A 14,507-nucleotide genomic window follows, 5' to 3' on the forward strand; every position below is an offset into this window, starting at 1 on the left:
CGCAGGTTTAATCCCTGTGTTGGGAAGATCCCCTGAAGAAGGAAATAGCAACCTGTTCCAGTGTTCTTGCCTGGAAAATTCCATGGACAGAGAAACCTGGCAGGCTATAGTCCATGGGACCTCAGAGAATCAGACACAACTGAGCGATTAAGTACAATACTCCTATAGAGTGTTGGCTGGGCACCCACTTGAATTGAAGGCCACCATTTGTTCAAATTAGTTTCAAGGCCCATGTTTCTCCTTTAGGTCTTGAAACAATCAAGAGATCTACTTCCCAAGATATGTGTGAAGAACTAAAGTGTGCCTGGGCAAGAAAATCTACAAGATGAATATAGATTATATTCACTTCATTTAAGTGCAATTGCCCAAGTTATGCATTTTTTTGAGTATTTGGGAGATTGCTGTCAAAATGTCTGATTGGGGTTTGGAGTGATCCAAACAAGGATCCATATATAATACATGGCCGTAGATCCCAAACTTTGTTGCACACGGGTATCACCTGGAGAGCTTATGAAAATCTAGATGCCCAGGTTGTACCCCAGATGGATTAAAATCTGGCAGTGGGAGTTAACGCGTTAGTATTTTAAAAGACTTCTGGGTGATTCCAAAGTTCAGCAAAAATTGGGAAGCAATGGCATATGGAAGTATACAATAAGCAATTTGTAGAATACTACTTAAAGAATTCAATTTACAGAATACTTTAATCCACAGACATCATGTGTATCTATATTTAACATGCTTCAACATTATAATGGTAGAATATTTCAAAAATATGAAAAAGAGACATTCTGTAAATCAAAAATTATTTTGTAATCTGAAATATTTCCAAGACATTACAATCCACTCCTTTTTTTTTTTAAACAGGGGAGAAGGAAATCAGAAATATTTATTTTCAGGTTTAAAATCCTTTTTATAAGTACAGAAGCAGAGAAATACTGAAAGATGAAAGGAAGAAAAGATACAAACAAAGAAAAACTAAAATGATTATTTACTAAGAATTGTAAATGCTCATTTTTCTGAGCATACCTCAAAGCTCCATCCTCTGTTCCTAGGACTTGACATCATTTTCAAGGGCATGATGGCAAAGGCTCAGGCTTTTACTTTATCAAAACAAATCTGAGGGCTACTTTTCCCAGCACTCAGTGAAAACCTAGACTCTACTTTTCTTTGCGAAGGAAGAAAGAATAAAGAAGTAAGATAGGAAGGAAAAGAAGGAAGGCAAGGAGGGAAGGAAGGAGAGCAAATATGTCCTAGTGGTGAGTTCGTTTGTCTTTTGAACTGTTCTGTAGTTAAGGTGCCCCTCCTGATTGATCAGTCTTCCACAACAGATTTTCATGTATTAGGAACATTCGAGGATTCTGTCAGCTGAGACTCCTGCTGCTGGTCTGTAGAGATAACAACTTATAATAACAAACATACGCCAGACCTGGATGAACCCTCCCCACAACCTGCGGGCCTGTTGGGGTCATTCAATTCTGCAAACAGTCCCGTTTCTATAATCTCTTCCTGCCAAGCTATGGGGACAGCACCTGTTGCAAATCTTTGAAAGAACTGCTTATCTTTATCATCAAACTCAACTCCTCGAACCTCAGAGAAATCATCGATTTCATTGATGTCTTTGGCATAAACCACTGATGGGTCTGGCACAAATGGAGGTTCAACTAGGCCGGCTTCCAGGCGAGGAAAATTGATGGTTTTGAAGAAATGGTGTTTCCTGGGATCGTCAGACTTTTCTCTGTGAAGAAAGGAGATGGTCAGCCTGAGACATAGTAACAAACCCAAAGAGGAACTCTTCTAGCGATACAAAGCATGTGGTATTCTTTTCCGAGAATTACATTTCATTCTCATTGCAAAGATGATATAAAAAGAATAATTTAGAAAAATAACATCTTTAAAAATCACCCAATTCTACCATATGCATACAGTAGCATTTTCATTGTTTGTAAACCACTTTCACTTTAGATGTAATTTTTAGAGTCAAGCAGTCGGCATGACTTTTGTTCATGGTGTTTCAGCAAAATTCAGTGGGGCCAGAACCTGCTTTCCTGCAACTTCCAGTCACATCCTTTGCTTTGTCCTTCAGGGTTAGAGAGAACAAGTTAAGCATGTCTTTCCTCACCTGGTCACCACTTACATTTTAAAAGATAGCAGTCATATCTCCTTACTGTTCATATGACACAATTTCTAAGAACCCCACCTACCTCCCCTAACTGCCACAATAATCTTTAAAGACTTTAAAATAACCCATTAGCAATTTTTAGTAGCATAAATGAACATACATTTGGTACTCAAGACTATCATTATTTGTTATCAAGCCCTTCTTCCAAATGCTAGAAATTATTCTCTTATTTGCCTTAGAATAAGGGGGAAAAGTGTGTTTCTAGTCAGGTAATCCTTTGTATTATTTATCTTTTGCTGTGTAACAGATAGCCTCAACATTTGGTGACTTAAAGTAGCAAACATTTGCTATTATCTCACAGTTTCTGTGGGGCAAGTATATAGACTTGGATAAACCAGGCACTTCTGGCTCAAGGTCTCTAGTGATGTCACAGTAAAGCTATTGGTCAGGACTGTGGTCTCATCTGAAGGTTTGACTAGTGGGTCAGTGATAGGGGTAATCTGCTTCCAAGCTCACTGACATGGTTACTGGAAAGTACCCTCCTCACCATGTGAGCCTCTTCTTTTTATTACCTAATCTTGGAAATGACATCTCATTACTTCTACCCTATTCTATTTGTTAGAAGCAAGTCAGTCGGCTCAGCCCATCCTTAAGGGAAGGGGTTACTCAAGGATGTGGACAGCAAGAGGTGGAGATCTTTGGGGATTATGTCAAGGGTGGTCTACCGTACACTTCTCTTGGTTCTTTTCTTTTAAAGAAAGATATTTATTTGGCTGCACCATATTTTAATTGCGGCATATGGCATATATTTTTTTAGTTGTGGTATGTGAGATCTAGTTCCGCAACCAGGAATTGAATCTGGGCCCTATGTATTGTGAGTGAGGAGGGACCATCAGGGAAATCCCCTCTTGATTCTTCTTAAGTCCAAGTTTTCAAGAAATGTTTAAAAAAGGCGGGGGGTGGGGGGGGCGGGAGCTGTTTTGCGGTACCAGGTTCAAACGATTTTTTTCTTTTGTTGTTGTTTAGTCAGTTTTATCAAAGTATATTCAAGGAATGGGGGTTGGTATCAGATAGATTTTAAATGTGTCAGAACTAGACTAGAGCTAAATTCTATTCAAGTATATCAGGAATGAACCTCAGGTCTGTGTGTCTTGAAGACAACAGAGGAGTTAGGATGGGACCAGGTGCCATGAGAAAGGAGCTTGTACCACCTTGATGGCTGCTGGCAGGTATGAACGCACTGTACCAGAGGTCAAGAGGGCAGCTTTAAAGTCACTCTGAGCAGATTTAACTTGGATAAAGGAGAGCGCCCAGGGCTCAGTAACCATGGGGAACTTGCCGAGCCAGTCTTCACATCAAGATGCACAGTTTTCTTACGCAGGAAACAGAAAGAAACTCACAAATCTAGACAACAGACTTGTGGTTGCCAAGGGGTGGGTGGGTGGGGGTGGGGGGGTGGATGGGGAGTTTGGGATTAGCAGATGCAAATTGTTATACATAGAATGGATAAACAACATAGTCCTATTGGGTAACATAGGGAACTATATTCAGTATCCTGTAATAAACCACCACGGGAAAGAATATGAAAGACGGTAAAGCTCAGACGGTAAAGCGTCTGCCTACAATGCGGGAGACCTGGGTTTGAACTCTGGGTCGGGAATATCCTCTGGAGAAGGAAATGGCAACCCACTCCAGTACTCTTGCCTGGAAAATCCCATGGATGGAGGAGCTTGGTTAAACTACAGTGTGTGGGGTCACAAAGAGCCAGACACGACTGAGTGACTTCACCTAACCTTAAGTGAATCACTTTGCTGTATAGCAGACATTAACACTATGCATCAATAGAATGATGTATAGGTTTTAAAATGATGTATAATTTTTAAAATGCAGTTTTTTAAATTGATGATTGCCTCTTTTTTTATTCTTTTTAAAAAATATTCATTTACTTCGTTTTTTTGGCTGCGTTGGTTCTTAGTTGCTTGTGGCACGGGCAGTCTTTGTTGCCGTGCACTGGCTCCAGAGTGCTCTGGCTTGGTTGCCCCATGGCATGTGAGCTCTTAATCCCCTGATCAGGGATCAAACCTGTGTCCCCTGCGCTGGAAGGCAAATTCTTAGGCACTGAACAACCAGGGAAATCCCCCAAAATACACAGTTCTCAACTAATATCTCAACTAGGCCCAGATGGCCTTGGTTTGTCCATTAAGAATGACCAACTGCTGCCTTTTTTGCAACTAGTCACAGATAGACAAGGAAATGACGGGCCATTTTGAGGTTTTCTTCATGTTCCTCAACATCTCCTACCAGATGCCCTTAGAGGGCAGGGCCCATGCCTTTCACCCCTTTCCAATAAATGCCTCTGGTTGCTGATGCTAACAACAGAAGACTAGGCTCTCCAACTTCTGCTCCTTTCCCTCTGTGTCTAGGCCACCACGAGGCTCATCATTTGGTTCTTTGGCACGAGTGATGTTTAGCCTCAGTTGTGTAATTAGAAATAGTGTAAAGGTCAGTTGACTCTTAAACATTTCCCTGGCAGCTTTCTTTAGGGCTCTTTTAAAATTTATTTTATTTTTTTAAGTTTTATTTATTTGGTTACACCAGGTCTTAGTTGCACCACATGGGATCTTTATTTGTCTCATGGGAGCTCCAGGTTCCCTGACCAGGGATTGAACCCAGGCCCTCTGTAGTGGGAGCGGGAATCTTAACCCCTGGGCCACTAGGGAAGTCCCTGGTCAGGGTTCTTTTGACCCATCATCATGCTGTACCCTTTGGACCAATAGAAGAAGCTATTGAAGGAAGCAGCACCTTTTCTAATAGCCAAATCAGCAGCTCCAGGGGGACTTCTCCTGCTTATTAAATACATTTCAGAGCACTAACAGGGGCTCTTGTGTTACCAAACCCCACACAGATTACAGTGGATTTTTTGGTAACAGTCAATGAAGAAAAGATACCAGCTGCCCATACACAAGTACCACACTGTGGGGTTTGGTCTGCCAAGAACCTGAATTGGCCTAAAATTGTGTCTTGGAGAAGCGCTTAAGTCAGAGACTTACATGGTTATTTGTCCTTGTCTGCCTATCTGATCAGAATAAATCCTACACAGTACTTAAGTCTTCACTTTTAATTTTATTGGAAAACACCATAGTTGACCCTGTGTGGAGTCCCTGTGAGATGATCAAAAAAGTTCTTGGCCTCTCTGCAAAATTAACTCACAGACCCCACATAAAGGCAAAAGAGGAGATTCCCTTGAGTGATGTCTAAAGAGCAGGGTTTTAAATTTCTTTCAAATGCTCGTGAATGCAACAGGGAGGGGCACACTTGACCTCTCCGCTGTGTAACACTCTGTCTAGGCATTTGCTGTCTTTGGAGGATGCCCACAACATTAATCAAATGTTATCTTGTCTGAATGAATGTTTAAAAAATACAAAGAGTTGAAACGAAAATGTTGGAAGGTTTTCTCTTTCACTGAACAGCTGGTTTTTATATGCCTTCTCTCTAATGTTGTAAACAGTTTTTATTCAAAACAGTCACAACAACAGATGTTTTTTAAAAAGGTTTCGCTTGACAGAGCAGCTTCAGGCCATGATATGGTGCTTTAAGGTGGCGTGTTCCTAAAGAGGTTGGTCAATGTTTCATTTTATAGACTCAAAGTGTGCTTATAAAGTATTGAGATAGATTTTTATTCAAACACAACAAGTGGGGCGTGTTCCCTTCAGGGAGGTGATCTAAAGAGACTGTTCACTTCTTCCACTGCCTTGGCCACTGTTGACACATCCTGTCTCCGCCCCGCCTCCCCACCCTCACAGGTGCTTGAGATCCAAGATGGTAGAGATGACCAGTGGTCACCAATATTCAGTTCTCTTCTCCTCCTTCCTGGGCAGATAGAAGGCAATATGAGACAGCCTCCTGGCTCTGAGGGCCCAAGGATTCTTTCTGGCTAACAGAAGTGTGTCTGAACTGACCTGTGAAGTGGGTCTGAGGCAGGACAAAGCTAGGTTTTCTACATGGACTCGTGTTGCCATAGCAACCAAAAGCCACAGGTTCCAGTGGAGCTGAAAGATGGAGGTAGCCTGGAGCTTTGAGTCACTGCTCTGAAAGGAAACACGCTGGAGAACCACTGGACATATAAAGGACTTCGTGTGAATGAGAAATAATACTTTAGTTTAAAGTGGCTGAGACTTTGGGATTTGCCTCTTATCACAACATAGCCTGTTCTGACCACACTAAAACAACCATGTTGAAATCTACACAAGAAAATCACTTCCACATTTTACTTCAAATCAATGTAGGGTTTCATCTCATTTCAAAATACTCCTTTGTAAGTTTGGTTATCTTTGAAATGTTTTGAAAGTCATTATAAATACATTTTGTTTCACTATTTTAAAAAATCAGGTCAAAAATCAAAAGCTTGCTTCCATACAAAAGCATCGTAAGCTAAGGCAGCCTTGTGCTAGAGTCTCCATGACAACTACTCAGAGGATTTTAATTTCACCCCCCAAGTTTTGGTAATGTTAAAAGTCAGTCATATTACTTTATGGTTGTAACTTTCTACTTGTTATATGTTTTTAGATTTTGAAAATTCAATCCAAGTAATTTAAGACACATAAGCTCATAGGTGAGTTAAAACATTATCTGATATCACTCTTAGGACTACTTAATAATTGCTATCACTTATTGAATGATTCCTAACATACATTATATCTAACCTCCCTGTTGGCTCAGATGGTAAAGAATCTAACCTTGCATATATTATATCTAAGCCTCAAAATATCCCACTAAGTGAGTTAGGGTTCTTTAGAAAAACAGAACCAAAAGGATGTTGAAGGGGTCCGGAATGCACATCAGTGACATAAAAACTGGGCTTCCCTGATAGCTCAGTTGGTAAAGAATCTGGCTATAATGCAGGAGACCCCGGTTCAATTCCTGGGTTGGGAAGATCTGCTGCAGAAGTGATAGGCTACCCACTCCAGTATTCTTGTGCTTCCCCGTGGCTCAGCTGGTGAAGAATCCGCCTGCAATGCAGAAGACCTGGGTTCGATCCCTGGGTTGGGAAGGCTACCCAACCCAGGTCCCCACTTGAGTATTCTGGCCTCGATAATTCCATGGACTGTATAGACCATGGGGTCAAAAGCATCAGACACAACTGAGCTGTGCTGTAGGTATTTGAGAGTCAACAGATGCAGGTTTTGAAACCCCCTTGTCTGCCTTTAAGATAAGTAGAGCCTTGGAAAACTACCTAACTCATAAATCGTCTCCCCAGGAGTTTCAGAGTTTTGAAATCAGGAAAGATTGACTCTTATCACCACTGAGAGCAGTCAGCACCACACCTAACTAAGATATCATATCTCCCATCTAGTCTCCTAAGGGCCATTTATCTTTTCTAAAAGTCAACTGCTCTCCCATAAGTGCCCTTCCCCCACCATTTCAAAGAAATCATTTGTTTTCTGGTACATAACCTTCCCATCCATCTTCCCTATTAGGATGGTGTGTAAGCCTGAAATTCTAACTGCCTCCTAGCCACAATTTTCTGTGAACTCTGTGTATGAACGTAAATAAAAATCTGTCTCTTGTTAATCATCTTTTGGCAGTTTAATTTTCAGGCCTTCATTCCTAAACCTAAGGAAGGTAGAAGAAAAGTTCTTTCCTCTCCCAGCAATATGTATATGATAAAGAGAGAGAGAGAGGTTTATTTTAAAGACTGGCTCAGGCAACTGTGGAGGTTTGGCACGTTCACATTCTGCAAGGTAGGCTGTGTGGCTGGAGACTCAGGGAAGAGGTGCAGTTCAAGTCTAAAGATGGTGGGCTGGCAGAATTCCCTCTGCTCCCAGGGAAGCCAGTTCTTTTCTATTAAGGCCTTCAAATGGATAGCAAGAGGCCCATTCATATAATGAAGAATAACCTGCTTTACTCATGTGTATATATATTAATCTTGCCTAAAAATACCTGCATAGAAACATCTAGAATAATGTTTGATCAAATATCTGAGTACTGTGGCCTAGTCAAGTTGAGACATAAAATTAACCATCACACCCACAAAAATCTCAGTTTATATATTAGGATATTGAGACTCAGAGAAAATAATTCAATTGCTGGGGGTAAAATGACCAGTATGTAGCAGAGCTGGGATGTGAGTCTATCTCTGTGACTCAAAAAATCTTGGTTTTCCCCCTTCAGTTCAGTTCAGTCGCTCAGTCGTGTCTGACTCTTTGCAACCCCATGAATCGCAGCACGCCAGGCCTTCCTGTTCATCACCATCTCCCGGAGTTCACTCAGACTCACGTCCATCGAGTCCGTGATGCCATCCAGCCATCTCATCCTCGGTCGTCCCCTTCTCCTCCTGCCCCCAACCCCTCCCAGCATCAGAGTCTTTTCCAATGAGTCAACTCTTCACATGAGGTGGGCAAAGTACTGGAGATTCAGCTTTAGCATCATTCCTTCCAAAGAAATCCAGGGCTGATCTCCTTCAGAATGGACTGGTTGGATCTCCTTGCAGTCCAAGGGTCTCTCAAGAGTCTTCTCCAACACCACAGTTCAAAAGCATCAATTCTTCAGCGCTCAGCCTTCTTCACAGTCCAACTCTCACATCCATACATGACCACAGGAAAAACCATAGCCTTTACTAGACGGGCCTTAGTCGGCAAAGTAATGTCTCTGCTTTTGAATATACTATCTAGGTTGGTCATAACTTTTCTTCCAAGGAGTAAGCGTCTTTTAATTTCATGGCTGCAGTCACCATCTGCAGTGATTTTGGAGCCCCCCAAAATAAAGTCTGATACTGTTTCCACTGTTTCCCCATCTATTTCCCATGAAGTGATAGGATCAGATGCCATGATCTTCCTTTTCTGAATGTTGAGCTTTAAGCCAACTTTTTCGCTCTCCTCTTTCACTTTCATCAAGAGGCTTTTTAGTTCCTCTTCACTTTCTGCCATAAGGGTGTTACAATTATTTGCTGCCGAGGGTGCTATCATAAGTCAGCTTTTCTAATTTTTTTCTTCTAAAATATCTTGATCTTATTATTTCATTGTAAGCAATAAAACTTGACTTTTCTCAAAACTGATTTCAACTGTACTTAACATACCTGGCAACATCATATATACTTACTGAATATCTATTGACTGATTGATGATATTTTATAGAGATGTTTTAAAAAGGGCAGAATTTCCCAGAACTATGGCTATCTGTACTGATGGCTTTTAAGTTTTACTTTTACTCATTTTTGAGTAATAATTTATTCACACAGCTCAAAATTTAAGAATTAGTAAGTTTACCTAATGAAAATTGTTATTTTGTCAATTTTATCCCTGTCACCAGCTCTCTCGATTTCTCTCTTTTTAAAGTCAGTCAATCCTGGGACTTCTCTGGCTATCCAGTGGTTAAGACTTCGTGCCTCCATTGGAGAGGGCATGGGTTTGAGCCCTGGTTGGGGAACTAAGATCCCATATGAAACATGGAGAAGGCAATGGCAAACCACTTCAGTATGCTTGCCTTGAGAATCGCAGGAACAGCATGAAAAGGTAAAAAGACATGACACTGAAAGATGAACTCCCCACGTCGGTGGGTGCCCAATATGCTACTGAAGAAGAGTGGAGAAATAACTCCAGAAAGAATGAAGGGATGGAGTCAAAGTGAAAAAAATGCCCAGTTGTGGATGTGACTGGCGATGGAAGTAAAGCTCAATGCTGCAAAGAGCAATATTGCGTAGGAACCCGAAATGTTAGTTCCATGAATCAGGGTAAATTAGAAGTGGTCAAACAGGAGACGGCAAGAGTGAACATCAACATTTTAGGAATCGGTGAACTAAAATGGACTGGAATGGGTGAATTTAATTCAGATGACCGTTATATCTACTACTGTGGGCAAGAAGCCCTTAGAAGAAATGGAGTAGCCCTTATAGTCAACAAAAGAGTCCAAAATGCAATACTTGGGTGCAATCTCAAAAATGACAGAATGATCTCTGTCTGTTTCCAAGGCAAACCATTCAGTATCACAGAAAACCAAGTCTATGCCCCAACCAGTAATGCTGAAGAAGCTGAAGCTGAACGGTTCTATGAAGACCTACAAGATCTTCTAGAACTAACACCCAAAAAAAAGATATCATTTTCATCATCAGTCACTTCAGTTCAGTTCAGTTGCTCAGTCATGTCTGACTCTTTGCAACCCCATGAATTGCAGCACGCAAGGCCTCCCTGTCCATCACCATCTCATAGGGGACTGGAATTCAAAAGTAGGAAGTCAAGAGATACCTGGAGTAACAGGCAAGTTTGGTCTTGGAGTACGAAATGAAGCAGGGCAAAGGCTAACAGAGTTTTGCCAAGAAAACTCACTAGTCATAGCAAGCACCCTCTTCCAACAACATAAGAGAAGACTCTACACATGGACACCACCAGGTGGTCAATACTGAAATCAGATTGATTATATTCTTTGTGGCCAAAGATGGAGAAGCTCTATACAGTCAGCAAAAACAAGACTGGGAGCTGACAGTGGCACAGATCATGAACCCCTTATTACCAAATTCAGACTTAAATTGAAGAAAGTAGGGAAAACCACTAGACCATTCAGGTATGACCTAAATCAAATCCCTAACGATTATACAGTGAAGTGACAAATACATTCAAGGGATTAGATCTGATAGACAGAGTGCCTGAAGAACTATGGATGAAGGTTCATGACATTGTATAGGAGGCAATGATCAAGACTCAAGAAAAGAAATTCAATAAGACAAAATGGTTGTCTAAGGAGGTCTTATAAATATCTGAGAAAAGAAGAGACGCTAAAGGCAAAGGAGAAAAGGAAAGATACACCCATTTGAATGCAGAGTTCCAAAGAATAGCAAGGAGAGGTAAGAAAGCCTTCGTCAGTGATCAATGCAAAGAAACAGAGGAAAATAATAGAATGGGGAAGACTAGAGATCTCTTCAAGAAAATTAGATACCAAGGGAACATTTCATGCAAAGATGGGTACAATAAAGGACAGAAATGGTATGGACCTAACAGAAGTAGAAGATATTAAGAAGAGGTGGCAAGAATACACAGAAGAACTATACAAAAAAGATCTTCATGACCCAGATAACCATGATGATGTGATCACTTACCTAGAGCCAGACGTGGTGGAATGTGAAGTCAAGTGGGCCTTAGGAAGCATCACTACAAACAAAGCTAATGGAGGTGATGGAATTCCAGTTGAGCTCTTTCAAATCCTAAAAGATGATGCTGTGAAAGTGCTGCACTCAATATGCCAGCAAATTTGAAAAACTCAGCAGTGGCCACAGGACTGGAAAAGGTCAGTGTTCATTCCAATCCCAAAGAAAGGCAATGTCAAAGAATGTTCAAACTACCACACAATTGCGCTCATCTCACACACTAGCAAAGTAATACTCAAAATTCTCCAAGCCAGGCTTCAACAGTATGTGAACCATGAACTTCCAGATGTTTGAGCTGGATTTAGAAAAGGCAGAGGAACCAGAGATCAAATTGCCAACATCTGTTGGATCATAGAAAAAGCAAGAGAGTTCCAGAAAAATTTCTACTTCTTTATTGACTACGCCAAAGCCTTTGGCTGTGTTGGCCCCAACAAACTGCGGAAAATTCTTCAAGAGATGGGAATACCAGACCACCTTACTTGCCTCCTGAGAAATCTGTATCCAGTTCAAGAAGCAACAGTTAGTACCGACATGGAACAAGAGACTGGTTCCAAATTGGGAAAGGAGTACATCAAGGCTGTATATTGTCACCCTGCTTATTTAACTTATATGCAGAGTACATCATGAGAAATCCTGGACGGGATGAAGCAATAGCTGAAATCAAGATTGCAGGGAGAAATATCAATAACCTCAGATACACAGATGACACCACCCTTATAACAGAAAGTGAAGAGGAACTAAACAGCCTCTTAATGAAAGTGAAAGAGGAGAGTGAAAAAACTGGCTTAAAACTCAATGTTACAAAAACGAAGATCATGGCATCCAGTCCATTACTTCATGGCAAATAGATGGGGAAACAATGGAAACAGTGAGAGACTTTATTTTCTTGGACTCCAAAATCACTGCAGATGGTGACTGCAGCCATGAAATTCAAAGGCGCTTATTCCTTGGAAGAAAAGCTATGACCACCCTCGACAGCATATGAAAAAGCAGAGACATTCCTTTGCTGACAAAGGACAAGCCATGGTTTTTCCAATAGTCATGTATGGATGTGAGAGTTAGACTATAAGGAAAACTTAGTGCCGAAGAATTGATGCTTTTGAACCGTGGTGTTGGAGAAAACTCTTGAGAGTCCCTTGGACTGCAAGGAGATCCAACCAGTCCATCCTAAAGGAAATCAGTCATAAATATTCATTGGAAGGACTGATGCTGAAGCTGAAACTCCAATACTTTGGCCACCTGATGTGAAGAACGGACTCATTGGACAAGACCCTGATGTTGGGAAAGATTGAAGGCGGAAGGAGAAGGGGATGACAGAGGAGATGGCTGGATGGCATCACCTACTCGATGGACATGAGTTTAAGCAAGCTCCGGGAATTGGTGATGACAGAGAAGCCTGGTGTGCTGCAGTCTGTGGGATCGCAAAGAGTCAGACAGGACTGAGTGACTGATCTGAACTGATAACACAGCGCGGGCAAAAGTTAAAATAAAAATAAATCCAGTCAATCCTATATATTCCTCGTATACTCTGCTTGAAATAGTCTATGCAACTATTTGAATTACATATTCTTTTTCTTCTTTTTAATGTATGCTGCTTTGCATCTCACCTTTTCACTTTAAAATGTATTTTGGAGACTGTTGGACATCAAGTGTTCATAGTATTTGAAAGAATTGAAAATACTTAACCACACGATATGCAAATAATAATAAGAAAATACTACTATTATTTAATACCAAGGCCTTATCATCAATCCAAAGTATTCTCCAAATCCCTGTGGCAATGCTGACATCACTAATCATGTCTTTACATAATAGTTACCTGCTTCCTAAGCGTTGCTCTGGTGTCTTAGCCAAGAAGAGTCTGCAAATATCTTTTGCTTCCTCTGTGAAGTTACTGTGTTGGAATCTGACTTCCTCTTTCAGTGTTCTTTGCTTTAAATCCTCTTTACTGACTTTTTCCTTGTAATCTCTGAATGGTGTTCGTCCAGCAACCATTTCATAAATACTGCATCCCATTGCAAACCAGTCCACAGGATAGGAATAACTCGCTTTTTCCATTAGGATTTCAGGAGCCATATAACCATTGGTTCCAGCCTGTAATGCCCCAAGCAAAAAACAAAACAAAAACACCAATGTGAGTGTAACAGACACAGCTGATGCCTTCCCAATGCCCATTTTCCTTTTCTTTCCTTATTGCTGCTGCTGCTAAGTCGCTTCAGTCGTGTCCAACTCTGTGTGACTCCATAGGCGGCAGCCCACCAGGCTCCCCCATCCCTGGGATTCTCCAGGCAAGAACACTGGAGTGGGTTGCCATTTCCTTCTCCAATGCATGAAAGCGAAAAGTGAAAGTGAAGTCACTCAGCCGTGTCCGACTCTTCGTAACCCCATGGACTGCAGCCTACCAGGCTCCTCCGTCCATGGGATTTTCCAGGCAAGAGTACTGGAGTGGGGTGCCATTGCCTTCTCCTTCCTTATTGAGGGACCCCTAATTTACTTGCAGTGGCCATGTGCCTAACCTGTTCTATTCCCCCACTTTCCCAATAGCCTCTGGTGTAGTCAGGGCAAGTTACGCAATCCATTTTAGCCAATGAGACATTAAGAGGACTTGGCTGGAGTGCATTATTAAGGAGAGAGATATTGTGACTCTTGAAGTGGGAAAATCAAGAGATTTTGATCTCTTGATCAAAATCAAACCTAGACTCTTTTCAGAGAAGGCAATGGCACCCCACTCCAGTACTCTTGCCTGGAAAATTCCATGGACAGAGGAGCCTGGTGGGCTGCAGTCCATGGGGTCACACGGGGTCGCACAGAGTCGGACACGACTGAGCGACTTAGCAGTAGCAGCAGACTCTTTTAGTCTCCTCATTTCATCCTTAAGGTGAAAAATTCACATGGCTGTTGCTAAGAGCCCCTAAATTCTGCTTCTGCTTTTCATTCAAAGATAATAGAAAATTAGATGCATGATTTTTGAAAAGGTAGAGCTCTTTAATGATAATATTGGATGCTCACATAGTAGTATCTGTATATGAGTTTTTTAGTCTATTTGGCACGTGATAATATTATTATCAGCCATCTTTGCCCATTTGTCTCTGCACTGAAAAATTAATACAAATATTTTAAAGCAGAAAATTCCACACATGAAACTTCATTTAACATGAATGACTATATATTATAGGCACACTGCTATTAATAATATATACCAAATGATCATTGGGTTTATATATATATATATATATATATATATATATATAT

General features: G+C 41.1%; 1 protein-coding gene across 1 annotated transcript in view; it reads right to left on the reverse strand.

The window, feature by feature from the left end:
- The window catches only part of GRK7 (G protein-coupled receptor kinase 7), a 41,733-nt gene continuing 28,073 nt past the window's right edge, over positions 848–14,507 (reverse strand). The window contains exons 3-4 of the mRNA XM_005675490.2: positions 13,075–13,349; positions 848–1,735 (exon numbers count right to left, since the gene is read on the reverse strand). Coding sequence (XP_005675547.2) covers positions 1,402–1,735; positions 13,075–13,349 — 609 coding nt within the window. The 3' untranslated portion in view covers positions 848–1,401. The remainder of the gene's footprint in view (positions 1,736–13,074; positions 13,350–14,507) is intronic.

The sequence above is a fragment of the Capra hircus genome, chromosome 1 (assembly GCF_001704415.2).
Source record: "Capra hircus breed San Clemente chromosome 1, ASM170441v1, whole genome shotgun sequence".
NCBI lineage: Eukaryota > Metazoa > Chordata > Mammalia > Artiodactyla > Bovidae > Capra > Capra hircus.